The 17174-nt window shown below is 42.2% G+C and overlaps 1 protein-coding gene across 4 annotated transcripts in view; it reads right to left on the reverse strand.

Annotated features, from left to right (window-relative positions):
- Positions 1–3045: 3045 nt before the first annotated feature.
- The window catches only part of prkag3a (protein kinase, AMP-activated, gamma 3a non-catalytic subunit), a 41905-nt gene continuing 27776 nt past the window's right edge, over positions 3046–17174 (reverse strand). For all 4 annotated transcript variants that reach the window (XM_060898488.1, XM_060898489.1, XM_060898487.1 and 1 more), the window contains 7 exons: positions 16342–16396; positions 16124–16250; positions 14905–15070; positions 13553–13590; positions 7762–7908; positions 3864–4055; positions 3046–3207 (listed from right to left, as the gene is read on the reverse strand). In XM_060898488.1, coding sequence (XP_060754471.1) covers positions 3936–4055; positions 7762–7908; positions 13553–13590; positions 14905–15070; positions 16124–16250; positions 16342–16396 — 653 coding nt within the window. In that variant the 3' untranslated portion in view covers positions 3046–3207; positions 3864–3935. The remainder of the gene's footprint in view (positions 3208–3863; positions 4056–7761; positions 7909–13552; positions 13591–14904; positions 15071–16123; positions 16251–16341; positions 16397–17174) is intronic.

The following is a 17174-nucleotide window of genomic DNA, read 5'->3' on the forward strand; positions in this document are numbered from 1 at the left end:
TTCTCGTAATTCATAATTCTTCTTCTTCCGGGTTTACAGTGCTTACAGATCCCAGCATGCTCGCGGGGCGTGTGTGGGCATGTGAGGACACTCCTCCTCACCAATCAGTGCACAGGGGAGTGTCTCCTCACGCCCCTAGCCCCACTCGGCTCGGTTTGGCTCGCTTCAGCCCCACTCCAAAACCGTGGGAGTTTTGGGTGCTAAGCAGGGCTGAAGCGATCTGAGTCGTGCTGCTCTGAGGTAGTCGAAACGCGAGCCGTGTCAGGCTGAAGCGAGCTGAAGTGAGCTGAAAAAGGGTAGTGGAAAAGGGCCATAACAGACTTAAAAACAGTTTCCTTCCAACTGCAATAAACTTATTGAATTCTGATATCTCTATAGTCTGAGATATGACATTGTTTTTCGATTCAATCCACAACCTGTACATTTTGCTTGATTTTCATATTATGTTGTGTATTTATGTTCATTTTGTTCCAGCGGCTCATGGACAGGGTCCTATGCCCCCACACCACCTACGTGGCCGCATACTTGGACGACATAATAATCTCTAGTAATGACTGGCTGTGGCATCTGCAGCACCCGAGGGCCGTCCTTGGGTCGCTGAGGTGAGCAGGTCTCTCAGCCAACCCGAAGAAGTATGCGATTGGGTGGGTGGAAGTACGCTATCTGAGCTTCCACTTGGGCAATGGGCAGGTATGTCCCCAAATTAATAAGACAACAGCGATTGCGGCCTGCCCGAGGCCCAAGACCAAAAAGGGGGTGAGACAGTTCCTGGGGCTGGCTACTATCGTAGGTTTATACCTAATTATTCAGACGTCACCAGCCTGCTGACTGATCTCACTAAAAAGGGAGCACCAGATCTGGTTCAGTGGACGGAGCAATGCCAGCGGGCTTTCTCTGAGGTGAAGGCTGCACTGTGTGGGGGGACACTGTTACACTCCCCTGACTTCTCTCTCCCCTTTATGTTGCAGATGGACGCATCGGACAGAGAGCTGGGGGCCGTTTTGTCCCAGGAGGTGGAGGACTGCCCCATGCTGTATATCAGCAGGAAGCTGTCAGTGCGTGAGGGGCGCTACAGCACAATCAAGAAGGGGTGCCTAGCCATCAAGTGGGGGGTCCTCGCCCTCTGCTACTACCTGCTGGGACACCCTTTCACCCTCTGTTCAGACCACGCGCCCCTCCAGTGGCTCCACCGCATGAAGGATGCCAACGCGTGGCTCACCCGTTGGTATCTGGCACTCCAGCCCTTTAACTTCAAGGTAATCCACAGGCCGGGGGCGCAGATGGTTGTGGCGGACTTCCTCTCCCATCGGGGGGAGTCGGCTGCAGGCCGAACGGCTGCCCGGCTTGAGTCGGGCGGTGGGGGTATGTGGCAGCGAGGGCGGAGTCAAGGAAGGTAAGTGGCAGAATCACTACACCTGATGTCAATTAACCTGTGTTTGTGTGTCTTCCCAGCGACCATGCCCGATATAAGGAGAGAGAGCAGAGGAAGAGAGCTCTCTCCCCAACCAGACGGCTGATGTGTGTGTGTGTCTGAGAGAGTGAAAAATGCTGAAAAGTGTTAATAAAGAGTTTTTGGAAACTCAGTTCTGGCCTGCCGTACTTCTGTGCTCCACCCACCTGTGCAAAGTTCTACAGTGAAATTCGAGTCAGGTGTTTTCAATCAATAGAATGACAATCAGGTGTGAGTGGGCACCCTGTTTTATTTAAAGAACAGGGATCTATCAAAGTCTGATCTTCACAACACATATTTGTGGAAGTGTATCATGGCACGAACAAAGGAGATTTCTGAGGACCTCAGAAAAAGCGTTGTTGATGCTCATCAGGCTGGAAAAGGTTACAAAACCATCTCTAAAGAGTTTGGACTCCACCAATCCACAGTCAGACAGATTGTGTACAATTGGAGGAAATTCAAGACCATTGTTCCCCTCCCCAGGAGTGGTCAACCAACATAGATCACTCCAAGAGCAAGGCGTGTAATAGTTGGCGAGGTCACAAAGGACCCCAGTGTAATTTCTAAGCAACTGAAGGCCTCTCTCACATTAATGTTCATGAGTCCACCATCAGGAGAACACTGAACAACAATGTTGTGCATGGCAGGGTCACAAGGAGAAAGCCACTGCTCTCCAAAAAGAACATTGCTGCTCGTCTGCAGTTTGCTAAAGATCATGTGGACAAGCCAGAAGGCTATTGGAAAAATGTTTTGTGGACGGATGAGACCAAAATAGAACTTTCTGATTGAAATGAGAAGCGTTATGTTGGGAGAAAGGAAAACACTGCATTCCAGCATAAGAACCTTATCCCATCTGTGAAACATGGTGGTGGTAGTATCATGGTTTGGGCCTGTTTTGCTGCATCTGAGCCAGAACGGCTTGCCATCATTGATGGAACAATGAATTCTGAATGATACCAGCGAATTCTAAAGGAAAATGTCAGGACATCTGTCCATGAACTGAATCTCAAGAGAAGGTGGGTCATGCAGCAAGACAACGACCCTAAGCACACAAGTCGTTCTACCAAAGAATGGTTAAAGAAGAATAAAGTTAATGTTTTGGAATGGCCAAGTCAAAGTCCTGACCTTAATCCACTGGAAATGTTGTGGAGGGACCTGAAGCGAGCAGTTCATGTGAGGAAATCCACCAACATCCCAGAGCTGAAGCTGTTCTGTACGGGGGAACGGGCTAAAATTCCTCCAAGCCGGTGTGCAGGACTGATCAACAGTTACCGCAAACGTTTAGTGGCAGTTATTGCTGCACAAGGGGGTCACACCAGATACTGAAAGCAAAGGTTCACATACTTTTGCCACTCACAGATATGTAATATTGGATCATTTTCCTCAATAAATAAATGACCAAGTATAATATTTTTGTCTCATTTGTTTAACTGGGTTCTCTTTATCTACTTTTAGGACTTGTGTGAAAATCTGATGTTGTTTTAGGTCATATTTATGCAGAAATATAGAACATTCTAAAGGGTTCACAAACTTTCAAGCACCACTGTAATCATAAATAAGACACTCATTTTATATTTCAGCAAAGCCGGGGTTTAATTTTCGCTGTGTGAACACAAATTGTACAAAAATTTTATTTACAACAAAAAACAATAAAGGACACAATTTTCAGTTTAGCAGCTGATGCTTTTTTTTTCTTTCCAAGACGCACGCACGTGCTTGTGTGTGTGTGTTCATCACAGCTTCTCATTCTGCAATATCTGGGGGAGGAAAATAAAAAAGCATTTAATATTTATGTTTCTCAGAGATGAGTATGTGAATCATGAATAAAAAATTTATAATAACTTTTTACACACACGACCGCTCAAAGTGCTGAACAATCAGGTAGTAAAATCAGAATGATTTTAAAAATGACTGTAATAATAAATGTATTAGAATTCAAGATTTAAAAAAAAAAAAAAAAAGTACAAAATGAGCCAGAGGAGATAAAACTTACACAAATATACAAATAAAATGTAATTTTTAAAAATAAGAAAAAAATACAATAGATAAATGGTTCAGTAATAATAATAATTTTAAAATAATTAAATGGAAAAGAAACTAAATCGTGGAAGTTTTTTTTCAATTCAATAAATAATATAATAATAATTAGAATAAATACAAGTATACAATAAAAAATAAACTGAATACAATAACCAAAACAATGGGAAGTAAAAGTCATATAATAATAATAATAATAATAAGTACCAAAACACTTTAAATAAAATTCCAAATTATTATTATTTTTTAAGTTTCATATTTCAGTACTGGATTACAGCTAATAGAGAAAATAAACCTTTCGAAAAGAAAAAGTAAAGCAGCTCCTTCCTGAGTCCCTGCAGTGTGTGTGCTGATGGTACCGATGGAAAAACATTACCTGTGGGACGTGATGGAGGAGAAGGAGGAAGTGAGTGAACACAGGATGAGGAGTGGACCCGTCGCGCTTGGGTTAAGCGAGCAGAGCGTCGATGCCTGCTGGAGATAAAATCATGGCCTGGAGAAGATCTGAGAGGGAGATGATGCCTCGCACCGTGTTGTCTTCTCGGTCCACCAGGACCAGCCTGTGAACCTAAACACGAGGACAGACAGCGGCACTTTTAACAAGGCAGGGCCACACCCTAACACTTTCTTTCTTCCTCTTCCAGAAAAAAAAAATTCAACCATTTTCACTCAGAAATCTTCCATAATGCCTTTTTAAAAAAATCTAGTTCGCTGACGTTAACTACAGTATATACCAGGGCTTTACATTCGCACCCGCCAAATGCGGGTAAAATTCGGCTTTGGCGGGTAATAACTTTAGTTTCACTAGCCACTTTGGCGGGTGGTTTATTCTGTGGTATGACAAGATATTTTAATTCTAGTCTTCTCTGAAGGCATCTGATATAATAAACGCATTGCAATGTAATATTACGCGCCTACAACTCCCATGAGCACCTGCATAAACATTCTGACATGTTAGAATTGTTGAGAACTTTCGTTAACGTCTCAGATAAAATCAGTGATCTGGTAACCTGCGGTTAATGAACGAAGCAACAAAGTTGCTGACGACTGACAAGCGCACTATGTGGCGGCATATAGCTGGAGTTTCAAACCCTGCTGCTCAGGGGAAAAGGGGCAGAGATGATCAGGGCCGGAGCAGCATTTTAAAATCACCGAGGTCCGTGATGCGCAAAGCGGGTGCCGAAAAACGTTCGACATATTTAAATGAGAGGGGTGAATTACACGCCACACAAGAGATCTATTCCTGAAATTACTTTTAATGGTGTTTGAACTGAATATCGTCAGTTTTGAAAAAAAATCATGTGGCAAGAGTAAGAATAATTTAAGCTTGTTTAATGGTTTGCTCTGGCCCAAGCAATGAGGACAAAAGATACCCTATAACCATGTAGCCTGTGGAACTAGGATACATTAACAATCTGGCATTCGTTACACCTACACACAAAAAAAAAAAAATTCTGGGAAAAAAAAAATCAGTATACACCACCACGTTTTAGGCAAAGTTATCCAAGGCAAATATAAGTTGAAACTTTCCACTCTATTGCTCTGGGTTATCGAATGATTTATTTTTAAAATCACAAACAAGGCAGGCTACAATTGCGCTACTTTGAAAATGTAAATTGAACAGCTTCATAAAAGCGCGCTGATGGTTACCATGAAAAAAAAAAAAAACGCATCTACTGCACTGCGTTCCTCCCCCGAGTCGCGCGCTCATTTGCTTTTGTGTTCTTGGTGTCAGAGCCGCGCGCATGAAACAGACACAGAATCAACGTTTAACATCATTAACAATGCACTTTTTACTGAGACGTTTTAATGTTATTTTTTTATCCAGTTGAATATTTAGTGTACAAATGTATTTTCAGCTCTTAAAAATGACCGAGGTCCGGACCGCGGGGGCCTCAGAGCTGGCTGCGGCCATGGAGATGAACAAGACGCTAATAGGAAGATAAGACAGTTCAATGACAAATGGAAGTTCGGGTGAGATTGGCTAGTTCATAGCAAAACCGAAAATACCATGTACTGCGAAGACTGTAGAAAGTCTGGCAAAGACAGGCACCAGTAAATTTAAACTCGAAACTATAAAGGACCACAAAAAGTCAAATGCACACATCGGCACTATAACATCAAAACCGGCGAAGACTGCTGGTCACTACAGGACAGCATTGCTTTCAGTCCCTGGCTGTCATGAAGTCGGCTGAGCTGGAGAGGATGGAGCTGCTGTTTAGAAACGTTCGCGCGATTGGAAAGAAGTTGATCCGCCCCAGCTATCAACTTATGGCCTGCTGGAAGCCTCAGATCACGAAGACCATTTTTCATGGACCATTCAGACTCATCTGATGATGACATTTAATGTCTCTCTCTACACATGTGTACACACACACACACACTATTAATAGATAATACATAATATACATAATAATACTTGATAATACACACAATACTTGCATATCAAAACATCAAATGCTTTTCAATGATAAATGTTTTGAATTGGACTTTTAATATTAGAATCAGTTCAGTTGTACTGAATGTTATTTTTCATATTATACGATATTTCATATTGTAAGGGGCTTGAATCTGACTTCAATAAACAGAATACTCTTTATATTTTTGTCTGAACTGGTTGTATGTTTTCATATAGGGAGCGACCTTAACAGCACTGAATACTTGAGTGCTACTGTAGAGATACATTATACGCTGCCATTCATAATTAAATCTAGATCTTCCGAACTTTAACTTATCATGGTGAAGAAAAAAACTGCAATTTCCTGGCAACAGAATTGTGGCTAGTGAAAAGGCTGAATGGCTAGTGACTCGGGAAAACCACTAGCCACAGTGGCCGGTGAGCAAAAAAGTTAATGTAAAGCCCTGGTATATACATGTCGAATGTTCGCCAAGTCCAACATACTTTGATAGATTTTATTTCGCATTGGCAAACTACGTACATTGGTTATTTACAGTGACAGAAAGCGAGGACAAGTTGAGATGCAGGATTCTGTCTGCTCGACTCAAAATGGCCGCTCGCAGCAAACAAGTTTGCACTTCTTCCATTTTAAATGCATTATTATGATAGAAGTTTAAGTATTTTTTTCGCGGTCTGGTTTCCATCAAATCCTGCGCTCTGATTGGCTGGCGAGGCGGTCCATATCCTACGATACGGACCCCGGTTACGGACCTCTGGCAACTCGCTCGTTCACAACAACAACAAACATAGTAGCATTTTTTGTCAACATTTATCTTTTGTTTTTATAAGATTTATTTATAAGATTATCAAAAATCTTGTAAATTTTTGCCAGCAGTTCACAGGAGAATAGCATTGATTTTACAGCATGGATAGCGATAACGACAGTGTTCACAGCGAAAGCGAGTTTTACTCCCCTGAGGAAGAAGAAATAAAAGAAAACATTTCAGGAGAAAGCTAAAAACCTCGAACTGTTGCTAACGCCGAGCAAAAACATGGCTGAATCCTGAAGTCCCCTATTTATACAAATAGGAGTCATACATAGGCGGCAAAATGTAGTTGTTTTCCTGCCATGGAAGTGCACTTGTATACCGAGGAGGAAGCAATTTGCATTACAGCCGTGAATGAGGATTCAAAATGGCGGCTCGGCTCGGTTTTCCCTTTCAGGCGCTCTCATTTTCTGTTAGAATTTGGTAAAGAAAGAAATATATATATTATTTACCAGCTTAAAGTTGGTCCGTATGGTGAAATACCGTGACCTCGGCCTTAAATACTGACCTCGGCCCAGAGGGCCTCGCTCAGTACTTTCAAGACCTCGGTCACGGTATTTCACCATACGGACCTCCCAGCTGGTAAACATCATACATATTTATTTGCTTGAGCTCATCAACAACATATTCACTTAAAGCTGGTCACACTGCCTGTACAGTTTGAGGATTGATGGAAGATGCGAGCGAGGGGGCGGGGCTTCCATTTGGTCATTTCATTTCAGAGGTTTCAAAACATCTATGTTGACTGGAGAAGAACTCGACTCTTTTGCCATATTTTTGAGTGCTAATTCACAACAACGCACTCCGATGTTAACGTGCGGCGCTCCTATGGGAAAAAAAAAGAAAAATGCGTGATATCCTCTAAGCTCCGCCTCCCAAAAATTCGTGTTAATATGGATTAGTATTTTACAAAGTAATTTATATAAATTATGAGCGATGACTTGAACGTTTGGACGTGTGGATATTGAAAAGTGCAACACGACAAAAAAACCCAACCCAATATTCGACTCTTCGGTGCATGGTGTCATCAGTTTAAAACATCTGCCCACCTCTGCATCAGCGATTCTGTCGACAGCAGTCTCTAACGTTTCGTCAGGATAGCACTTAATAACCCCCTCGACGAAACAGCGCCGTCTCCTCAACGCCTCCTCCATGCTCATGCTCAGGTTGTTGTAGGTTTTCTGCGCTGCCAGATTCTGCAATCAAAACACACCATTAACAAAAATGATTAATCCAACTGTAATAAACTCATTACGATACTGATCGGGGTTCGGCAACCTGAACAGAAAGGGTGCACAAACTATTGCTGTCGTGATTTTGTTTGTACAAGTACGATATCACGTATTACATTTAAATTAAAGTGTAGCGGTACTGGTCATGCTTACAACATTAATCGTGCTTTATGTATTCTTTATAGACAAAAGACGCACAGAAAAAAAAAAAAAAAAAAAAAAAACACAGCAAAAGCACTTTTGTGGACAATTTTATTCCGTGAATTACCCGCGGAGGCAGAACCACGGGGAGCAGCCATCGCTGGCCGGAAGTGGCGTACAGTCGTTGATTACTGGGTGCGAGTAAACAAGCAGTGTTCTGTGGGTCGAGATTCCCAGTTCCTAGTCAAGTAACTTCAGAACACGTTGAATAAATATAGATCTAATACTTGTAACAGATCTTTATTTTAGGGCAGCACGGTGGTGTAGTGGTTAGCGCTGTCGCCTCACAGTAAGAAGGTCTGGGCTCGAGCCCCGTGGCCGGCGAGGGCCTTTCTGTGCGGAGTTTGCATGTTCTCCCCGTGTCCGCGTGGGTTTCCTCCGGGTGCTCCGGTTTCCCCCACAGTCCAAAGACATGCAGGTTAGGTTAACTGGTGACTCTAAATTGAGCGTAGGTGTGAATGCGAGTGTGAATGGTTGTCTGTGTCTATGTGTCAGCCCTGTGATGACCTGGCGACTTGTCCAGGGTGTACCCCGCCTTTCGCCCGTAGTCAGCTGGGATAGGCTCCAGCTTGCCTGCGACCCTGTAGGACAGGATAAAGCGGCTACAGATAATGAGATGAGATCTCCATTTTACGGCACATATCTATTATTTCATGGCATTATGTACTTTGGGGTCGAGAGGTTCTCCGGCAAAGCTCGACAGGTTTAGAATGAGTAGGTCGTGTATTTAGATAAATATCTTCATGAGTTTTTAATCATACAAGCCTGACAAACACTGCCTAATAATATTATACTTTTTACATAACCTAAATTAGATGAAATATAAAACTTGTCACCTTCCTCAGTCACACCAGAGTCGGAGTGCTGAGTGCCCACTTACACGTTCATAAAAGACTGTTCACAGACCCCGTGTCTGAAATCGCTCCCTACTCACTATATAGGGCACTACGCCATTTTGTAGCGCTCACTATCCGAAACGATCTCATCTCATCATCTGTAGCTGCTTTATCCTTCTACAGGGTCACAGGCAAGCTGGAGCCTATCCCAGCTGACTACGGGCGAAAGGCGGGGTACACCCTGGACAAGTCGCCAGGTCATCACAGGGCTGACACATAGACACAGACAACCATTCACACTCACATTCACACCTACGCTCAATTTAGAGTCACCAGTTAACCTAACCTGCATGTCTTTGGACTGTGGGGGAAACCGGAGCACCCGGAGGAAACCCACGCGGACACGGGGAGAACATGCAAACTCCACACAGAAAGGCCCTCGCCGGCCCCGGGGCTCGAACCCAGGACCTTCTTGCTGTGAGGCGACAGCGCTATCCGAAACGATAGTGAGGATAATTTACACCCTATATAGCGCACTCAAACTATCCTACAACGCATCAGGAAAAGTAGTGTACGACCGATGGTCAGTAACCAAAGCAATATATCTCATCATGCATTGCGGTTGCGCTGAAAGAAATCAAATTAAAAGTCTCAAATTTGATTTAATAAAAGGCAGCGGCGAAGAAGAAAGTATTCAGCCTTGGTTTAAAAAAACTGAAAGATGCAGCTACTTTGTATTGATGAATGTGAGAAATGCGCTCAGTGTAATATGGATTTATCACAAAAACATACATATGTTATTTACCAGCTGGGAGGTCCGTATGGTGAAATACCGTGACCGAGGTCTTGAAAGTAGTGACTGAGGCCCTCTGGGCCGAGGTCAGTATTCAAGGCCGAGGTCACGGCATTTCACCATACGGACCGACCTTAAGCTGGTAAATAATATATTTTTTTTCTTTACCAAATTCTAACAGAAAATGAGAGCGCCCGAAAGGGAAACCCGAGCCGAGCCGCCATTTTGAATCCTCATTCACGGCTGTAATGCGAATGGCTTCCTCCTCGTTATACAAGTGCACTTCCATGGCAGGAAAAAAAACTACATTTTGCCGCCTATGTAGTCCCCTATTTATACAAATAGGAGTCATTCAGGATTCAGCCATGTTTTTGCTCGACATTAGCAACAGTTAGAGGTTTTTAGCTTTCTCCTGAAATGTTTTCTTTTATTTCTTCTTCCTCAGGGGAGTAAAACTCGCTTTCGCTGTGAACACTGTCGTTATCGCTATCCATGCTGTAAAATTAATGCTATTCTCCTGAGAAATGCTGGCAAAAATTTGATAAATCATCAATAAATCTTATAAAAAAAAAAAAAAAAGATAAATGTTGACAAAAAATGCTACTATGTTTGTTGTTGTTGTGAACGAGCGAGTCGCCAGAGGCCCGTAACCGGGGTCCGTATCGTAGTATATGGACCCGCTTGCCAGCCAATTAGAGCGCAGGATTTGATGGAAACCGGACTGCGAAAAAAAAAGTTATTTACCAGCTGGGAGGTCCGTATGGTGAAATACCGTGACCGAGGTCTTGAAAGTACTGAGCGAGGCCCTTTGGGCCGAGGTCGGTATTCAAGGCCGAGGTCACGGTATTTCACCATACAGACCGACCTTAAGCTGGTAAATAATGTATTTATTTTTTCTTTACCAAATTCTAACAGAAAACGAGAGCGCCTGAAAGGGAAAACCATATTTAGAACAAACCTGCTACAAGCTCATCAAAAACCTGTTTGACAAGCTATGTCAGCTAGGAATTTTCCAAAAAGAAAACTTGATCTAGATCACTTCCCTGATCTAGGCGACAAAAATGTTGAAAAAAAATTGCTGCTATGTTTGTTGTTGTTGTGAACGAGCGAGTCGTCAAAGGTCCGTAACTGGGGTCTGGATCTTAGGATTCCAGACCGCTCACGAGCCAATCAGAGCGCACGATTTGATAGAAACCGGGCCGCGAAAAAAAAATAAATGGATGTGTTTATTATTTTGAAAACCCACCAGCTGCCTGATCTGGCACGTTTTAATCGTGCAACAGTAATGATGTAAATACCAGCGCGACGGACTAGTGTCCGAAAGCATTTTTCATTTTACCAATGAGCTCACTATATAATCTAGTGTTTCCCACAGACCAGGTAGCAATTTGTGGTGCTCCACTGTGCCGATGAGGGAATTGTGCACGGTGGTGTCGTGGCGGTCGGTGGAGTCGGTCATTGGGGTGTATGTAAAGTTTACACAGCGGGCGGGGTTCAAACACACAGTATTTTTCTTCAGAGTCACCTGCTGGGACTATTTTAAAGCTACAAGAAGCATTTGAGATTATTCAGTTCAATCTCAATTCTTTTAAGTTCTTTAAGAGAAGACAGCTAAAACAATTTTTACCAGAACCCTGCCTGGTTTCATTCCTCGACCCAACTTTACATTACAGCGCAGGCCATTAGTTTGCTGGGCTTGATGTTGGTGGAAAACCTGTCTTTTAAATTTATGAAAATTACTCACCAAAATTGAAGTTAAAGTTTAGTTTTTTGCCTTTTTGGTGGCAATCTTTCAATCATTCTTTAGTTGACATTCAAGGAATAAATTGCAAAAAACAAGCTGGAGGTTTTTATTTTAAATATTGAACTCAACACTTACCTCAACCAATACTAAAATGAAATAAATAGCATAATGTAACAACAAAATAATATCATAATTAGATGTAAGAAACCACTTAAGGTAACACCAAGGCAACTAACAATAATGAAAAAGCATAACCCTAATTGGTGCAAAGCCTGCATGCCCTATCAGAACATTTAATTCTGCGTGGCTTCCTGAAAAAAAAACTCAAGTGCCCTATCGTAAGGGAAGTCATTGGGTTCGGGACCATTTATGGAGATTCGTAAGCAGGCTGCCAGGTGTTCCCCTTGGAGCCTATTCCTGAGGTCATCATCAAAGCACTAAAAATTTCCATTACATCAAAAAAATATACAAAGGAATACTGAATTTCTATGTGCTTACCCTATTCATAGCTGAGAAATCCCGTTTGCAATTCTACTTCGCCAATAAAGAATGTTTCTTAAAATATTCAGATTTTATGCTTCAGATAGCATCAACTAGGCATCCCCGCGAGTATAACATTTTATTTAGGCTAGTGGGAAATCCTTATTTATTGTGAATGTCAAGCCATTATTAATAACTTGCATGAATGCTGAAGCGGGATAAACGGGATAATGCAATAAGGTCGGTTCCTCGCATCAAGCTGCTACTGTATGCATCAAAATTGGTTTATAGCCTGACTCAGGGATGTTCGTTTCCTGTAAGCCAAGAAGGCTATGATAAAGCTCATCACGAGCACGACGTAGGCTACCTTTTAAAATAAGGGGTTGGAAGGCGAATCGGGAAGGCTGCATTATTTTTAATTAGCCTAACAGGCCTACTTGCAGTCCGGGTATATGCGCAACGGCAGGCCTGTGTACACGCCTTTCCGTCTCTCTCTCTGTGTGTGTGGGTGCGTGCGTGTGCGTGAACGAGAAGAAAGAGCACTATGAATGAACGGAACGATACGCAACGGAATTTTTTTTTTCAAAATTGCGAGTCTGATTGTGTGGCAATAGGAATCTATTGTGTGGCGCTGCACCACACAATGGTCTATGTATGGGAAACCCCGTAGTCTATATAGTAATTCTCTAGATAGGGAGTAGTGAATGAGTGAGCGATTTTGGACACAGGCTTGATGATCGCGTTCACTCTTTCGGTTTCGATTGGTTTCTCTTTCGCAGTGGGAACGCCCACCGTAAACAGGATAAAATCTGTCCGATATAGTTCGGGCTATTTGGAGGTAAAACTTGTTGCGAGATGGCGCGCGGATTTTATGCGCTTCGGATGATTCAGGACAGCGATTAGCTTCAATCTTGAGACCTGCGACACTGATGATGAACGCTCGAGTAAGTGTAAATATTTCTTCTATTTCTTAGATCGGTTGATAATGTGTTCTCTCAGACAATCGGACAAACCAACGACTGTGCGTCACTACCGGTGCCGGAACAGCCCATGAAGGAGGCAACGTGTCGCTGACCATGCCTGACTGCCGGAGCAGTGACTTAAAACTCAAGCGTACTTGACAAGAGCTTATGACGAACGTTACGTGACGGAACCACTGGTATCATACGGGATCTTTTGAAATAGCTAGTAATTAAAATTTCACTACAAGTACACTTTAAAGCATCATATTTACCTCAAAAATACCTGTTGACATTTTCTGAGTGTTTATAATTGTAAAGTAAGGAATAAAACACCTGGCGAAGTGCCGTTACAGGAAAATAATCAACGGCAGAGAGGTGTGATGAGGCGGAGCTCCTGTTACCATGCCAAAGTTGATTATTTTCCTATAACAGTATGTCCTGAAGTAGTTTATTCCTCTCGTACCATGGGACATCGCCAGCGGTTACAAGTGTTATGCATTTTTTAAATCTGTTTATAGTTACATTTAATATTGTGGAATGTTTGTGAAACACATACAAAATACTGTTACTGAGAAATTGAGATTTTACTTACTATCACATCAAATCTTGAGTAAAGAGCCACTACCTTACCTAGAAAACAGAAAGTTATTATTATTATCTGAATTTGCCATTTCTAGGTAGAACAAAATACACAAGTACATTTTCCTAAAGGTGCTATTTTATATATATATATATATATATATATATATATATATATATATATATATATATATATATATATATACACATACACACGGTTGTGGTCAGAATTTGACCCCCATTCACTGGGCTTTTTAGGTTCTGTTGGATTAAGGGTCTTCATTTTTCCATCCAGTTTGGGCAATGCACCAGTTCCACTGGCAGCAAAACAACCTCAGAGTCTGATGCTACCACCACCAGGCTTTACAGTTGGTAGTGTTCCTATAGTCACTGTGACCAAACAACTCAATCTTTCTCTCATCTGACCATAAAAACCTTCCTCCAAAAGGATGTTTCTTTATCTGTGTGGTCAGCTGCAAACTTGAGTCGAGCTTGAAGGTGTTGATTTTGGAGTAGGGGCTTCTTTCTTGGACAGCAACCAATCAGTCCATGGTGATGTAAAAGTCACTTGACTGTAGACACTGTTCCAGCAGCTTCCAGTTCGTGGCAGGTCTATGCCTTGATGGTTCCTGACCAGATGAACCAATTTCCTCTCAGCTGAGGGGGACTGTTTAAGTCTTCCAGCACAGTGGCTCAGCGAAGTGGCTCCACCTCCCAATAACTTGTACTTGCATACAGTTGTTTGAACTGATGATCTTGGAATCTAAACTTGTTTGGAAATGGCTCCAGATGATGTTCCTGAGTGTGTAAATCTATGATCCTCTTTCTCAGATCTGCACTGAGCTCCTTGGACTTTCCCATTGTACTGGGTGCTGGTCAATCCAACGAGTGTCAATCAAATCCTTTTTATGTTGTGCACAGAGAAGCTACCAGCTGTAGTCAGTCAATCATCATCACAAACAGGAAGTTAAGAAGTCTTGGCCTTGGCAAGTTAAAAGACATTTTGGAACCTTCAGAACCATTGAATTCATAATCTAAGTGGGTGTATGTATAATTTTGATTGTGTTGATTTCAGAAACCCCCAAAAAAATTCAAATTGTGCACCTCTTTTTTTTTTTTAATTAGATGCTGTGCAACCATATTCTGCTACAGAAAACGAACATTTCAAAGAAATCATTGAAAGCCTGATATTGCCTCGATATCTGTATGCAGTAAGTACAGAAACTATTTATATATTAAAAAAAATCATTACTTGTATATTTTTTACATACAAAATGGCAAATTAATAATAATAATTGAAGGACCATGCTAAATTACTTATTAGTGATTTTAATTTTGCTTGGCTTTGAGTCGTGAGTTTGTTACCAGTTTCATCCACCACAGGCAGAGCAGACACTCGTCTTTCCACGAAAATGGACAAAGCATCGTACACGGTGGCCGTCTGCTGGATGGTGGCGATGTCTCTGAATGTCCCCACTCCTGCTTCTCCAATTTTCTTCTGCAGAAATTGTGGTGTTGGGATCGTGGCTCTCTGTACGTAATATAGAGCAGGCTTCAAGGTAGTGACATGCACAGTTAACAAGCCATACTCAGGAATCACTGGGAAACCTGGAGGACACCTAGAAAACTGGGAAACTAGGAAGTGACTGGGACAGGGGAAGGCATTTTGGAAACAAAGAAACTACTGAGAAATCAGGAAAACCCCCAAAAGCCAAGAAATTACTGGGAAACTTGGAAGCTACTCAAAAAACTGGAAGGTACTGGGTAGCTAAGAAACCAGGGGGGAAAGCTAAAGGGTACTGGGAAGACAGAAATAAATGGGAAACCAGTAAACTACTGGGAAAACCAGAAGCCATATGAAAAACAGAAAACTGGACAGGACTGGCTAGGATGCCTAGGTACTGGGAAAACTACTGGGAAACCAAGAAGCCTCTGGAAAGGTTAGCAAGTACAGGGAAGCCTGGAAGTCACTGTGAAGACTAGAAGAGAACAGAACAGACACTAGAAAGAAAAAAAAAAACACCAGGAAACCAGAAAGAGACTGGGAAATTGGGAAGCCAGTGAAAAACTGGTAGGTACTGGGAAGCCAAGAGACCACTGGGAAACCGACAAACCACTGGGAATGCCTGGGATAGCTAAAGGGAACAGGAAAACTAAAGACTGCTGGGAAAACAGGAAGCCGTTCAAAAAAAAGTAGCAGGTACTGGGAAGCCAAGAAACCACAAGGAAACTAGCCAACCACTCAGAAAATCACAAGCTTTGTAGGCCACTGGGAAGTCAAGAAACCAGTGGGAAATCCAAAGACTACTGGGAGCCTAAAAAATGGAAATAAGCTTAAACCACATTAATACATGCAATACAGTCAACCAAATTAATATTTTTTTTTAAAATGATTATAGAATAAAGCTAGACAAAGGAAATAATTATGAAGGTGTGTGGCCAAGACAGTCCTGGAGTAGGAACTGGGGAAAACCAGGAAGTAAACAGGAAGTTTTCTGCGACGCTGCAATCTCAGAATATAAAGGGTAGTGCAAAGAATGAGGATAAAATTATAATGACGATAAGTTAAAATGGTCTTACTAACAAATATATACAGGAATTTGAGAATTCGCTTGTGGGTTAAAATGTGGAGGACGTTCCCAGATTCGGGGTCGATGACAGGCAGACGGTGGATTTTGTGCTTCAGTAAGGAATAAACGGCATCGAAAAGGCTGTGAAAGAAACCAGAATTAGAGGCGTACAACTTTACAGTCGCAGTCTCTTTTTGTTATTGGAGTCTTGTGGCGTGCGATCTGAAGTTACCTCGCTTCAGGTCTGATGCTGACGAGGTTCTGATTATAGTACTGCAGGTAAACATCTAAAAGACAAGCAGACAGAGTAACGAATATAGCAAATAAAATAAATCAATCTACAGTGGGGCAAAAAAGTATTTAGCCAGTCACCAGTTGTGCAAGTTCTCCCACTTAAAAAGATGAGAGAGGCCTGTAATTTTCATCATAGGTACACTTCAACTATGAGAGACAGAATGAGAAAAAAATTCCAGAAAATCACATTGTCTGATTTTTAAAGAATTTATTTGCAAATTATGGTGGAAAATAAGTATTTGGTCAATAACAAAAGTTCATCTCAATACTTTGTTATATACCCTTTGTTGGCAATGACAGAGGTCAAACGTTTTCTGTAAGTCTTCACAAGGTTTTCACACACTGTTGCTGGTATTTTGGCCCATTCCTCCATGCAGATCTCCTCTAGAGCAGTGATGTTTTGGGTCTGTCGCTGGGCAACACGGACTTTCAACTCCCTCCAAAGATTTTCTATGGGGTTGAGATCTGGAGACTGGCTAGGCCACTCCAGGACCTTGAAAAGCTTCTTACGAAGCCACTCCTTCGTTGCCCGGGCGGTGTGTTTGGGATCATTGTCATGCTGAAAGACCCAGCCACGTTTCATCTTCAATGCCCTTGCTGATGGAAGGAGGTTTTCACTCAAAATCTCACGATACATGGCCCCATTCATTCTTTCCTTTACACGGATCAGTCGTCCTGGTCCCTTTGCAGAAAAACAGCCCCAAAGCATGATGTTTCCACCCCCATGCTTCACAGTAGGTATGGTGTTCTTTGGATGCAACTCAGCATTCT

Source organism: Neoarius graeffei, chromosome 18 (assembly GCF_027579695.1).
Source record: "Neoarius graeffei isolate fNeoGra1 chromosome 18, fNeoGra1.pri, whole genome shotgun sequence".
Lineage (NCBI taxonomy): Eukaryota > Metazoa > Chordata > Actinopteri > Siluriformes > Ariidae > Neoarius > Neoarius graeffei.